General features: G+C 37.4%; 3 protein-coding genes and 1 pseudogene across 3 annotated transcripts; 2 read left to right on the forward strand and 2 right to left on the reverse strand.

Moving 5' to 3' along the window:
* Positions 1-4,450: 4,450 nt before the first annotated feature.
* Positions 4,451-5,692, forward strand: LOC147521882 (protein BIG GRAIN 1-like E). The gene has a single exon (XM_086589112.1). It carries the CDS (start codon positions 4,590-4,592, stop codon positions 5,526-5,528), a length of 939 nt encoding a protein of 312 aa, XP_086445238.1. The 5' UTR covers positions 4,451-4,589; the 3' UTR covers positions 5,529-5,692.
* Positions 5,693-7,482: 1,790 nt separating this feature from the next.
* On the reverse strand, positions 7,483-8,814 carry LOC147521883 (lariat debranching enzyme pseudogene; annotated as a pseudogene).
* A 1,106-nt stretch (positions 8,815-9,920) lies between these two features.
* Positions 9,921-11,342, reverse strand: LOC147521884 (uncharacterized). The gene is made up of 3 exons (XM_086589123.1): positions 11,064-11,342; positions 10,788-10,917; positions 9,921-10,692 (listed from the first exon to the last, which is right to left on the reverse strand). The coding sequence occupies exons 1-3, from the start codon at positions 11,254-11,256 to the stop codon at positions 10,266-10,268; spliced, it is 750 nt and encodes a 249-aa protein (XP_086445249.1). The 5' UTR covers positions 11,257-11,342; the 3' UTR covers positions 9,921-10,265.
* A 1,629-nt stretch (positions 11,343-12,971) lies between these two features.
* On the forward strand, positions 12,972-13,499 carry LOC147521885 (uncharacterized). The gene has a single exon (XM_086566608.1). The coding sequence runs from the start codon at positions 12,972-12,974 to the stop codon at positions 13,497-13,499; it is 528 nt and encodes a 175-aa protein (XP_086422734.1).
* Positions 13,500-14,470: the final 971 nt, after the last annotated feature.

A 14,470-nucleotide genomic window follows, 5' to 3' on the forward strand; every position in this document is an offset into this window, starting at 1 on the left:
TGTAAATGTCAAATTTAATCTACTAAGATAATATTCAACATTACACCAAATAGATAATAAAAATCAATATTAATTAAGGGAAGCCAGCTGGTTGAGATGGCCAGATGGCCAAAGTGGAGGTGGCTCTCTTCTTATGTGGAAAAAGATACCTACGTATGCAATCTTCTAAATGAGATTAGAATCAAGCCAACGTAGTTCTGGGTTGGTTTTATAGGTGTTGTGAGCATACAAAGATCTCTATACGTGTTCAATCAAAGAGTAACACATATTTTGATCGTAGATGTACTATGTTGTGCATGGTACATGTGTGGATAGGGCAGACTCAATCCCATAGCAAAATATGTATCTATTTAGAGCCTCGCAGCCCAAAGGGGCCCCAATATAATTCAGCCTGCCCATTGCTTGTCAGCACACCACTGTTTTTCAGCCCCTTATTTTAATAGTTAGATAACGTTTTTACAGTGGAAAGTAGAAAATTACATCAGTTCTAAACAGACTCTACGTTTCCCACGCCCTTCTCTAACAAAAAAAATATCCTTGTGTCTCTTGGCATTCAAATTTTGCTTAGAGCCCCCAATTGTCTTGAGCTGCCCCTGCGCGTGGAGTGATTCCTGAGTTTGCATTGCCTGAGTTAATATCCGAAGGCGTGTAAGCAATAGTTCAATGATGTCAATGATGAGTGTTGCAGTAGGTAAAGATTTGATAACAATGATGGGCTTGTCAGGTGTTGACGTTATGTTGATGAGGTTGTATCAGGGAACGCGTAGTAGACCGTTGAGGACGGCCTCTACAGAGCGGGTTTGCAGATCGCTAGAGATTTTGGAGGTCGTTGGTTGTTAAAGCTTTGTTCCCATAATGTTAGATATAGAGTAGTGCCAAAATCTAACGAATTAGTGCCACATGCTGTCTCGTGATTAGTTGAGAATTATTATGACCCTTCAACGATGTACTACCGACATTTTCAAATCCTCTTCTCCCCCCCCCTCCCCGTGCCTGAGACTTATATCACGGGGCTTGCCATTTGTTTTAAGGCAGTGAAGGAATTTTCTCTTGTCATTATAACCATTTCACAACATTTCCAAAATCTGTTAATGTTATATTAAAGCCATAAACAACGTAATTATGAAGTGGAAATAAAAGGTCCTTTTAATAGCATTGATGAGTGATGATTCTAGGGGACATTTTAGGGCCAAATAAATACTTATGCTAAGTCATGTGGTATTGTGGTGTACACAAAGTCCCCATATTGAAGGCTCTTCCTCTGTGAATCATCAAGAGATCACCCACTAGCCACTTGAAAGGGTCCAGTTTTGGAGTCTTGTATCCTTACAGAAGACCTTTGAAGTCCTAAAATTGACCATAGTATAAGGTATGCCAAGACATACCTGTCAAGTAGCTCAACTATAAGGCATGGAAAGTCACTATCTGAACAACACTATCATACATTCATATACATCTATTTGGATTTTTTTTTATTGGATCGATCAGTGTATCACCATATAATAAATAAATAAATAAAAAGACCATGGCAACTTCCTATTCTTGATCGATCTAATCTAGTGAAATGTATATAGGATATATATATATACAAAACATGAGAGTTTTGGATGGGACTCAAGGAAGAAACAAGGCCAATCAGAGTAACTTTTAGAGTATATGGTCCATAGTAAATGAAAGGAACAAAACATGATAACGTCACTTCACCAAAAAATATAAAAGGGAGGGAAGAAGAATATATCTGAGACAAGCATCAGGGAAGAAGAGGTGGATAGGGTTGCAAAACGTGGGGTTGCGGACTTGCGCGGCAACAAAGTCGTGGTGGACATTGGATCTAAGGCAGCCATATCAAGTGCTTAATTGAGACCCAAGTGTGACTTCTATGGCTCGATCTATCGTATTATATCTATGCATGGAATAATTTTTTTTTTTTTTTATCCTGAACATTTTACACGAAAAGAAAATTTAAGTCAATTGTCAGGACGATACAATTATCACCAAAAAGAAATAATAGTAAAAAAAACGACTTAATTATAAAACTAAATCAAAGTAAGATATAACATTAAATATTTAAATGGAAACAGGATGTTCATATTTTCTTAAGGTGTAGTAGAAGGTGGGACTTTCATGAAGCTTAGATACCAAGCATGTAAGAGTACCTTGGCCCGTGATGGTTTATAGACTTGCCAATCTTATTCATGGAACTATGGCCTATGATGGTGATAGTTCCTTCTCCCAAAACAACACCATGTCTTTTTCAGCTAATAAGATTAAACTTAGCTACCCTTTATGATTTATATGTACGGTAGAGGTTCTGCGAGGGGGACCATTAATTGTACTATGTATTAAATTTACCGCACATGGAATTTTACATGATCACCTGTAAATTATATCTTTTTCTTACAATTTAGTCATTAAATTTCTCTCATTTTTTCACATAGGGCCATAGGTGCATACTACATGCATTTTATAATCAATCTTAACTGACACCAAAGTAATTATCATTTATATATTTGTAAGCAATCTTTACAGTTAGGTACTTCTCATTGTTTATATATATAGGATTCTAGCTATGCTGGAGATATATACATAAATAATTAAAGACAAAAAGCATGTACAAAACTAGAAATCTTCCCTCTTAAACTGCTAGCACGGATGGATTCACAGGAAACAGGGCGTGCTCATGCCCTGTGGCCACCAACAAAAACACATGGTGATGGGGCGATGGGCTGCTTATTTATACTAATTAATTCATTGACTAAACCAACTCCTCTCCAAAAGGAAACTAGTCATAATATTATAATAAAGACTTTATAAGGCCCTCCACAATGTTACTGGATGTAGAATGCTGTCATGGACTATAGACCCCTATAGTCACAAGCTTCAACGAGCTTTTTCTTTTTTATTTGATACAGGGTAATTGTATTAAATAGCAAAAAAGGAATTCACAACTTACACGACAAAGAGTAAAGAGAATAATAGTTGGTAATGTCATAAGCTTTCCAACTGTCAAGAACATTACTAAATCTATAGTAAGTAAAATGAGGCTGCTCAACTGCATGTAGAAAATCAGGTCTACCGCTTCACTAATGACGATTGCCCTTAGATATAAGTGTACGTGCCTTTTTTTGCACAAGCATCAGCTCCAAAATCGACTTCCCTCCAGCAAGGCCCTTACATTCTGGTGTACCTGATTTGAGTTGAAGGCATTGACTGCTACACTTGAGTCTGACACCATCCAGAGCTTCTTCGGGCGGCCTGACTGAATTGCCTTGGCTAAGCTAAGAGTTATGGTCTTACACTCAACTACATATTTAGTCTCAATACCAAGGCCCCCTGTATATGCCCCTAGTATAATACCCTAACTGTCTCCAAAAAGTGATCCCCATACTGCATTACATGGATTCCCCCATAAAGATCCATCTCTGTTTATTTCAATGATACCAGGTGGTGGGCATTCAGTCATCTTTGGAGCTCTCCTGTACTTCATCTGTAATCTCAACTCTCAAGTTGAGTAGGATAGGCAAGTCATGAACTAAGTTGTCCATGTACCCATTAGACATGTTATAGGCTCTGTATTGACTGGATATAGCATCCTTATCTCTCTGCAGTAGAATTTGTAGCTGGACTGCCCTTTGACATAATAGACTTTGTTTCTATTTTTTCCAAATTGCAACTAAACTAGAGATGCCTTCCATAGATCCTGGAGTTCCAAGTTTTCGTATGCAACAGGGTTTGTGTTTTTACCAATCCGGCAGAAAAATATAACGATAAATGATTACAGTAGCGAAATACATAAACGCGTTATGGCATTTGTCTAATTGAATAGCAAAAGAAAAAAAGGCACCAACTGGACCTCAAAAAATGCATTGCATAAGTATCATTTCCCTCCTGCAAATAAAATTTCACTTATAGATTTCCTTTTTTCTGTTGTTTGTTCGCAAGTGTATTAACAAGTAAGGTCTAAGAGTATGAAATATTGAAATGAATCTTCAAGTCCCCAAGGTAAACTGCTCAAATTTGATAACTATCCAGAAATCACCAACCAAGTAAGTCAATGTAGGGGCAGCCATGCAGGAAGGGCGGGTCACAACTTGATGACCGCAATAGTAGGCTCTGTGTCCTGTTCCTGACACATCTATTTTAGACAAATGCTTATAGGTACATTATATCAGATTTCCAAACTGTATACATACATTTACATGCTTGTGGTGCATGTCCAAAGCCTGAAAGCCGGCACCACTTAAAGGAAATCCCACTTATACTAAGCTGAGAATCCAAGGGGAAAGCTCCATGCACCCACCACCCATAACATAATTTTGACAGTAGAGAAGGATAACATCTTACTTGTTTTCTCTTCCACTCCTTAGTCCCTACCATAAGAAAACTTAAAAAAGCAACATCAAGTATGTCCCCTCTAAGGCCCAGGCCCAGGGTAGCTTCATCATATATTATCTCAAGGGTGCAAAAGTTTAGTAACAGTGCATTCCCACTATATATAGAATACAAAACATTTCCCTGCTCTCTAAAACCTCATTTATGCTTCCCTCTTCCCCTCCAACCTGAGTAACATTTTCACCAATCTCACAACCATGTCTGTCTCAGGCTTTTCGGACCAAGATAGAGTTTATAGGAAATCGACACAAAGAAGGAACGACTCAGGGGAACTTGATGTATTTGAAGCAACAAGATATTTTTATGGTTGCAATGAGACTTCTGGCTGCAATGGTGCTATATCTTCACAGAAAGCAACGGGAGAAGAAAAACAGTCATTGAGTACTGGAAGAAGGATGAGCTTAGACATGCCAACGAGGAGTTCTTTACCTTCTAAGTCTCATCGAGTCGAGAAACAAATGATGAATGAGAAGATATATAAGCAACCCAGCTCTCCAGGTGGTAGACTTGCTAGTTTTCTGAACTCGCTTTTTCTTCAAGCAGCTTCCAAAAAGAAGAAATCAAAGTCAAGTACACAATCACTGAAAGACGAAGAGAGTCCGAGTGGTAGAAGGAAACGGAGGAGCAGTGTTAGTCTTTTTCGAAGTGCAAATACCAATGACTCAAAATCTGTGTATGCTTCGTCAACTGCTTCAGGTTTTAGAACACCTCCTTCATATGTAATTACTCCAACTAAGGGATATAAAGATCTAAGAAGCTACTCAGATCAAAGGCATGTAGTTTCATTACCAAGATATACTGAGAAGGTAAAGTCCCCAAGTTCACAAGAAAATAACTTTGATGAAAAGAAAAACATGGATATAACTTGGTTGGATGAAAAATTCAAATTCATTGATGAATTGGGCAAGAAAGATAAAAATGTGTTTAACAAAGACAGGATTTGCGTAGATAATTTTTTGTCGTCACAGAAGAAGAATGTTAAAAGTCTGGAGGTAGATGATGGCGGAGAAAGTGATGCAAGTTCTGATTTGTTTGAATTAGAAAATTATGATTTGGGTGTGTACTCAAGTGATCTACCTGTCTATGAGACCACCCATATGGAGAACATTAAGAGAGGAGCACCTATTTCTAATTGACCCTTGTAACAATGTATCTTCTTCTCCTAGTATTGGTCGTTGTCTTGTTGCTACAAAAATCTAAACGTTCTTGTGTAGAGTGCTAAAGATTGTCTTACTGTTTTCTCTACAAGTTGTTGGACAATCTTGTAACATACACAGTGTGAAATGTTTATGTTTCATTCTTTCTGGCTTTTGGGATCATTTTTCACAGTGTGGAAGATGTTAACTTTTTTTTGGGTCCCTTTTATTTCGCTTAAAGGAAGATGTTAATTAGAACATCACACAAAGTCCACACCACCGAGATGGATAAATATTGGATTCTGCCATAATTAGAGATCCTCCACTAAATAGCTGGAAAATGGTCCATAGTACAACGAAATCATAGACTACAGTACATTTTCTATTTGATCTTTTCCACCTACCACTCATTAATATTAGAAAAAATTGAAATCCAAACGAAAAAGGGGAAGGACAATTGGACAAAGTCACCTCCTATGGTTATGGGCATAATCACTTTCAAAGAGCAAAGTAGTAAAGACGGGAATAATTATATTTGAGCTAATACTATGTCATCAGTTCCTTATAAACCAAACTTAAACTTATATACTAGTAACTGGTAACTGCTGACTGGTGGGAGCACTCGCCACCAAATTCGCAGCGGATTTGCAGCTTGAGGGAGGAAAAAGACATGTAGACAAAAGGGAGTGTGTAGAAATTTGAGTTAGCACCTCTAGCACAAAATCTCGCTCTGATCAGATTGTGGATAACAAGAAAATCTCTCACCTATAGAGAGAAAATTACTACAATTCGAATGATGAACAGAAAGGAAAATTCCTTGCACACAAGCAAATTGATAAAAATTACAGACTGTAGTCTTTTGTTAAACCTGCCTTCTCGTATTCAATGATGTACAACCAATAACTTGAGAGTGCAAATGATGTTCCTATCTCTTCACTGCACCTGGCGAGTTGTTTGTGTGGCAGTGTGTGTTCTACCAAATTTATAAACCTAACCTGTTCCATGTAACCATGTCTCAAGAATTGAGCAAAATCTATTCGATTAATTATGTTACTAGTCATTAGGATTTGAGGAGTTAGGACACTCATTTCGTAAAATTCCTCACTCCCAATTCATGGGATGGACTCAAAAATAGAAAGAAAAAGGTTCTTATAATGTTGCAGTGGCAGCGAAGTTCTGATTAAATTGGCATCAACTTTGATCGTGAAACTAGTTGCAGGGCTACCTGCTCTGTCACTAAAGTAATAGAGGAAGAGATGTATTCCAATTTTCCCACATGATGCTGTATGAATTAAGCGAAACTTGGCACATGGTAAACACTGACATGGCAAAACACATAGACCCAGTTATGTTTTCCAACTAATCTCCATGTCTGTAAAGAAAACCCTCCATCCATGAATAAGAGATACGTAGTATTGCTCCATGAAACTGATTTGCAATAGTTGAGGTGAGATGTAATCCATGAGTTCAAAAGGTGCGGGCCTCATGCCATAATATCTTCCCAATCTTGCACTTTTTAAATCTACATCAAAATAATAAGAGGGTCATTGGTTTTGTGTCTTATCAGAGATCAACATAGAAAACTAGGATGATTACCTTAATTGTTTAGTACTAACAAAGCAAATGTTTCACTAACAGAACGCTAATAAAGTCAATATGGAGAGATGTCGTCAATATCCATTAGTATATGTAATGTACTATACTTGGAAGCTTTTATGATAACCTCATCAAAATTCTTAATTTGGTGGGGATTAAGTTTGAACTTAACAATAAAATAAGAGAATAAACAAGTAGAAAAGTTACATTGGCACAAAGCAGAGTAAATTTGAAGGAAGGGGTAATTATATACAGAAGTGCTTCTGCTCACAACTTCCTAGGATTTAATGCATTTCCAAATCATCTACATAAACACCGTTCAAATGCGCTAGAGGCTGTAAAATTCATTTTACAACAATTGACTATGATGTTGCTAGTTACACCTTACAAAAGGAATTAGTTGTAAATAAGATTATACGAGGAATACAAGACAAACCCTGAAGCTATATGCTATCCGTAGTTATGTAATTATGTTACAATGGTACTTCATATAGAACTCAAAGGGATTCTCAGGCGGGTACACTTTCTGAATATATAGTGTACCATTGAGCGCTGCATTCAACAATCAACACGTCGAAGGCTTTGGCACCATTTAACTTCTTTATCTCTGGTTAACTTCATCAATCATCTATGGACCAAGAAGATAAGGAAGTTCTAAAAGCTCCAATAAGAACTCTGTTTGAGGGTTGAAAACAAATAATCTGAACTAGGGACAAGTCGATAAGGAACATAGGGTGGGGCAGTCCTCACAAAGTCAAATCGAGCTTTAATTCCTCGTGGTTTTAGCTTGCTCCTCACCCACTCCAGATGCTCCAGTTTGTCAGATTGTATACTCCAAAATTGTGCTGATTTTCTAGCTAATGGAAAGACAGAATTGAATTTCCATGTGGTCGCAAGACACTCCTCGCCATACTGAAGCTCATAAGGCCCTGGCTCAGAATCAATTTCAAAAACTTGCAAAAAACGGCGACCGGGCAAACATTTATACAGGGCAAGAAATTTTGTCACTAGACCACCCTCGCCATGTTGAACTGCAGCTGCAAATTTGCAATGAATATGAGCATATATAAAACCAATAAGATGGTTTCAATTTGTGTTACAGTTGTTCAGCTGGCTTGCTTCCTAGTTTCCTATTACAAATATCATTTTCCAATCCGACGTTGTTTTTCTTGTGTCGCAGAATGTCCTTCCAGTTTCCCCATAGGCCAGTCATGGGAAAGAAATATGTCAATGTGTTCCTCGATCTGCATAAGTTTACACATCATACTCACGTTCAGATCTTTTTTCCTCGTCGTTATAGGGACTCTCTCATAGTGTCCTAAATGATAATAGTCTTTGTTATAAATTCCTGATAATCCACCATTACGAACGTTACCGAACTTAATAACTCCAGCAAAACCCAAAAAGTAAATATTGGGTGCTGCAAATCCACCATAATATAATTCCCACAAGTAATTCGAGGCTTCATAATTACCACCAATAAAAATAGTTGGAACTTGGAACAGGAGCTAAATCTTGTCCAGTGTAGTAATTCTTATTTTCAGATACTTTGGTGGAGCCGCTAAGTTTTTCAAATCGTTCCTAACAGCTTGAAATTTGCAACAACATAAGGTCGATTTTCTTGTTCTCGATTTTTTACATATGAAAGAGTGTTTTCTCCATGCATGCAGCCTTCAACACCAATCCTCATTCCATGAAGTTTGTAGGAAACAAATTTTTATACGAGTACTACGTTACAAAGTTTTATTAAGAGAGACTGATTAATAACCAACTAAAACAATGCAACCAAAATTCAAGCTTTAATTCTAGAAATCAAACTGAATCGAATTGTGGAAGAAGAGATGTAACAAACCTGAACTAGTGAACCTTGAGATTGATGTACCCCGAAGAAGAGAGAAGTAACCAATTCGCATCGCTGCCTAAATATCAAAACACGGTTTTCCTAATTCTGATCAGACATCTAGTCCAATTAGGAAAAGAGAGAAACCTTAATTTGTTGTTTTGATCCATGGGCCCTGGCCGTTACATAGTGTTGGGCATCGCATTACTCCCCCAATAATCGTCTTGAACTAAACATTCAACATCCAATGATTGAATTTTGAATACAAAACCTGGGTCCATGAATGTGATGAATGCACTTCAAGTACACAATGGATTTTGTATTTCACTAGATTTCGTGACATTGTGTACCATGGAGGTTGCATTCCAAATTTCCAATACAAAAGTTCAATCAGTTCAGAAGATAATACGTCTTTAAGTAGGGAAGTGAGGAGGGGATCTTTCGGTCTTTAAGATAAATAGGCTTTGCGTGCCAAAATTTCGTTCCAGTTTATTGGCATGCATGTGTAAATCAGATCATTTGGTTGGACATTGGCCAAGTAGTACATAGTTTAGACGATTTCCTCTGCGCCTCTATCCACTCTGGCGGGAGGAAACTCTCGTAATTCCATTTTTAATCAAATCCACCTAATTAACCTTACTCATGTCTAAAGAGTATTTGCTAAACATCAATCATTTTGTTGCTGATATCATCTATCACAATTTACCCAAAAAGAAAAGAAACGTCAAATTAATTTGAGACATCTTTTCGAAGCCACAATTTGCTGGTGGTGTCCTACTTGAGTGTAAAATACTATTCGCCCCCTTAATCAATTGAGATGAGATCATCATCTGCATGGGGGAGCTGAGGTTATGACTTACGAGCCTTTGTTCAGTGTTAGACATCTTTAATTTTCGTGTATCTTACACACGAAGAAAACTGCATACCACTTGAAACAGACAATCAACAAAAAGAAGTTTGGCGCATGCCGGCCCAAATTCAGTGCAGGTAGTCTGCCATATGTCTTATTATGCGCATATATGTCCATTGGCTACAGAGTTACAAGAATGCCAAGGTGTATTGCCGGCCATGATGGAAGCTTCCTTAGCACAGGTGATTAGGCCGCCAATGTGTTTAAGAATGCCAATGTGGAATTAGTTGCCACATTGATATTCATAAACAAGATGAAGAGCAGAGTGATTAGTAGTATTACAATAGTGACAAACTGAAAACTAGGATACTTGAGATTGAGATAGTGTCTGACTAGGAAAATGTACGCTCTTTAGATCGTACTTGATTTCTCCTTCATTCTAAGAACCAGCTTAATTTTGCTTAGGAAATTTGCTGTCACACATTTGGTTGAATTGGATATTAAGATCATCCAAGTTCCAGAAACTGCCCCATAGACCTTCCTCTCCTACAAAATCAGAGGTTGAGACACCATTTTGCAATACCAAAGGTAAGCATTGTTCCTCCATGTTAGGGTACATGATTTCCTGCCCACCTTGCGCCGGAGATACTTGGTACTCACTTTGCTCTACTTGACATTGGACATTATTCATATTAACTAAATGTGGCTGCTGGTGCAGAAGTTGTTGCTGTTGCTGTTGTCTTTGTCGCCTCAGTGTCCGAACTCTTGGTTTTTCTTCACTTCGGGAAGGTTTGGCTTTATTTTTAAAATGTGTCCGCCAGTAGTTCTTTATCTCATTATCAGTCCTCCCAGGCAAGCATCTTGCAATCATGGACCATCTGTAATACAAAAAGTATCTTAGCATTATGTTCGTGTCATTCAAATTAAGAAATACATGATCAAGTTCTTCAAATAATACAATAGCTAGTCTTACTTGTTTCCCCACATGGCATGCAGCTCTATGATAATGTTTTCTTCTTCAGGAGTTAGTTGACTCCTTTTAAGGCCAGGCCTCAGGTAGTTAACCCATCTCAGCCTACAACTCTTGCTATTCCTGTTCAAGCCTGAAGACCAAGTACTCAAAAGATCAGTACAGTGAGCACAAACTCCAAATACAGCGCTTATTAATCATATTCTAACTTTGGTAGACGACCATTTTCGTTTGTTGTTTTTTTTGTTTTTTTTCAGATGTTGGTTTAAGAGTGATTACCTGCTGACTTAGCCACTGTACTCCATCTTCCTTCCCCATACACACTAACATAGTCAATAAGCAATTTATCTTCTTCAGCGGTCCAAGGGCCCTTTCTCCAACCTTGTTCTGGAATTCCACAACCACCAAAACCAACCATTATTGTACTGTTGAGATTGTAAGAATGTTTCCTAGTTATGTGACAATATGACATTGAATTGTTGCATAATGGATATATCTCTTGTATTTATATACCTTGAATAAATGTCCTTATCAAATGAACACCTCTGTCTCCACTTCTCTAAAGAATGATGTCCTCAAATCTAAGATCCTTTCACCAAATCGTCCATGTATACAAGTTCCGTAATGAAAGATTAAACATCTCCTCTAATGGTAATATGCCAAGTGCAGAATGCTTTGATCATCACTTGTACTTAATTTTAAATTTATTTACAAAAGCATAAATGATCACATGACTTATGCTAATCACAATTATGTATCTCTAAGACTACTAATATGTCGGCACCTTAAATCAATTGCTTGTATCGAGCCACATTGTATTAATCATAAGATTAAAGAATATGAAATTTAGAGTAAGCCGAAAGATCTAGTGGATTGTTGACGTTTCCACGAAAGCGGCTTTAAAACCAATAGCTATGGAACATATGTTGATCTATACACTTCTTAATTGCATGCTTTATAGATATCTTAGTGCTAACAATTTTATTTTATGCTTAAACACTGCTCAATGATACCAGTTTGGGTAATGGGCCGCGGGATACTTAAAAAATATGACTAGGGATGACTTGATTAGTAACCTAGGTACCACGTGTCCTTTATTAGTGCGTTTTCTCTGTAGTTTTAGAATGTTTAGGCACTTATTTATTGGTTGAACCAATTAATTAACAAACATATATCTATTTATAGGTAGTGATAGGTAATAAAATATCAATAAATACGGTCATAATCTAATCCTATAGATTTAAAAGTTGTTTATAGAATTTCAAACATTCAAAGATTGCATCAAAATGTTGGATGTGCTCGTGCATAAAGGTGATGAAAATTGAAATGCTCGGAAGGTTTACTTTGTTGGAGTTTCTTTCCTTCTAGATGACTAACTGCAAAATCATTTGTTGTACGGGCAAAATGGCAAATCAACTTGTTTTTCACATAACAATTTATCATTTTTTTTAGGGTACCCCCCCACCCCACACACACACACACACAAACATTAGCCGTCATTTGACTATTCAAGGATCCTGAATTGTCCAAATTTCAAAAAAGTTTTTTTGTCAATGATGATATATTATATGTATCATCCTAACATACACGATGTAAGTATCCTCCGTTCTCAGACGTTCACTACATCACACGTGTCCAATCCATCAGGTCGTATCTTCACAACTCGTATACCACCAGATCGTACTGCGCCACAAGGACGTAATCACGACTCAAACTCAGGTCATCCCAAATATCAAATATAGTCATACATGGAAACAAATGATTTATCGCGATCTTGAAGCTCTGTCAACGCACCAATGAAGGAGACATTTACTTTGTAATAGCAGGAGTAATGACGAATCATCAAGAGAGCACAAAATATGGATATACACTTGACAACGGCCTGAAGCAAATAAGGAAAGTCAAACCAAACATCTATAAGTAGAGAGAGATGAACTATGTAAGGCTTGATTCAAGTTCACCCAAGAAATATTAATAGATGATAGTTTTTAGTAGTTGGAATATTAGAGGTATTAATGAGAAGAATAAAGCTAAACAAGTGAATAAGTTCAGAATTGAAAATAAACTTGCATTTTTGGGATTGCTAGAAACTAAGGTGAAGATGGACAAGTTTGATGTCATATCACAGATGTGTTGTCCTTTATGGGAGTTCCTTAACAATTACCCAAGCGATTGTTATGGTAGAATATGGTTGAGTTGGAATGGAATACTAGTTTGCTTAAAGTTCAAAAACTGGTAGAAAGCTCTCAGTTTATTCATTGTAGAGTTACTATGTTGCCTGTACAACATGAATTCCTGCTAACGGTGATATATGCTAGTAATAACAGATCAGAGAGGCTAGTCTTATGGGAGGAATTAGAATGCATGGGCAGAAGTATTAAAGAACCATGGTGTGTTATGGGAGACTTTAATAATGTTTTGCTTTCGTCTGAGAGAGTGGGAGGTGAATTAGTTCACCCTAGAGAAATAGCTCCTTTTGTCAACTGTTTAAACACTACTGGTCTTTATGATCACAAGGCCTCAGGGTGTTTTTTCACATGGTATAGCTTTGGAGATGCTCAAACCAGAAAATACTCAAAGATAGACAAATGTTTGGTTAATGCAGATTGGTTAGTGGAATTTCAGAACTCTTCGGTGGAGTTCCTTACTCAGGGAATTTCTGACCATTCACCTGTACTTTGTAGTCTTGTCATTCTTAGATGGAGTCAGATGTAAGCCTCATTTTAGATTTTGTAATTACTGGTTAGCAATGCCAGAGTTTCCTTCTACATTGAGTGAAGCCTGGAATATTCAGAATTGTGGCAATCCGTCGTTCATGTTCTTCAAGAAGCTTAGAAATCTTAAGCAATTGCTTAAGAGGTGGCCCAAGATAAGCTCCACAGATTTTCAAAAGGACATTGAAAAGGCCAGAAAGCAGCTTGATTCTATACAGAAACTTCTCCAACAAACGCCGTTCGATGTGAATCTCTGCTGTAAAGAAAAAGAAGCTAGGCCTCAATTATGTTTCCTTATGCAGATTAAGGAAGATAAACTCAGGCAGAAAACTAACACAGAGTGGTTAACTTATGGAGACAAAGGGAACTCTTTCTTTCACAATGCACTAAAAGAGAAGAAGAACAGGAATATCATTTGGGTAGTTAAGGATGCCCAAGGGAATAGAAGAGAGGGTCAAGTACAAGTCTCTGAAGCCTTTGTCTGTTACTACATTGACCTTCTAGGTAAGGAGGAGCAATACTCTTGCCCAATCCAGATTCTTGAAGATATAGTGCTGAAGGAATTGGATCAAGGCCAAGCACAAGCCCTTTCTCTAGAAATCTCAAGTGAAGAGATCAAGCTAGCCTTATTTTCTATGGGGGAGAGTAAAGCCCCTGGACCTGATGGTTTCAATGCATTCTTCTTTAAGAAGAGCTGGGATCTTATAGGGGAAGATTTTATTCATGCAGTGAAATATATTTTCTCTAGTAGTACTATGCATAGAGGTATAAATGCAACTCACCTATGCTTAATTCCGAAATGCTTAGCCCCTGCTTTAGTTGAACAGTTTAGGCATATTGCATGTTGTAATACTATGTATAAATGTGTTACAAAGGTACTAACAAACAGGTTAAAGTTGTACCTGCCTGAGCTAATAACCGCAACTCAAGCTGCATTTGTTCCCGGAAGGAATATTCAAGACAATTTGCTCC

This window comes from Coptis chinensis, chromosome 1, assembly GCF_015680905.1.
Source record: "Coptis chinensis isolate HL-2020 chromosome 1, ASM1568090v1, whole genome shotgun sequence".
In the NCBI taxonomy this organism is placed as follows: Eukaryota; Viridiplantae; Streptophyta; class Magnoliopsida; order Ranunculales; family Ranunculaceae; genus Coptis; species Coptis chinensis.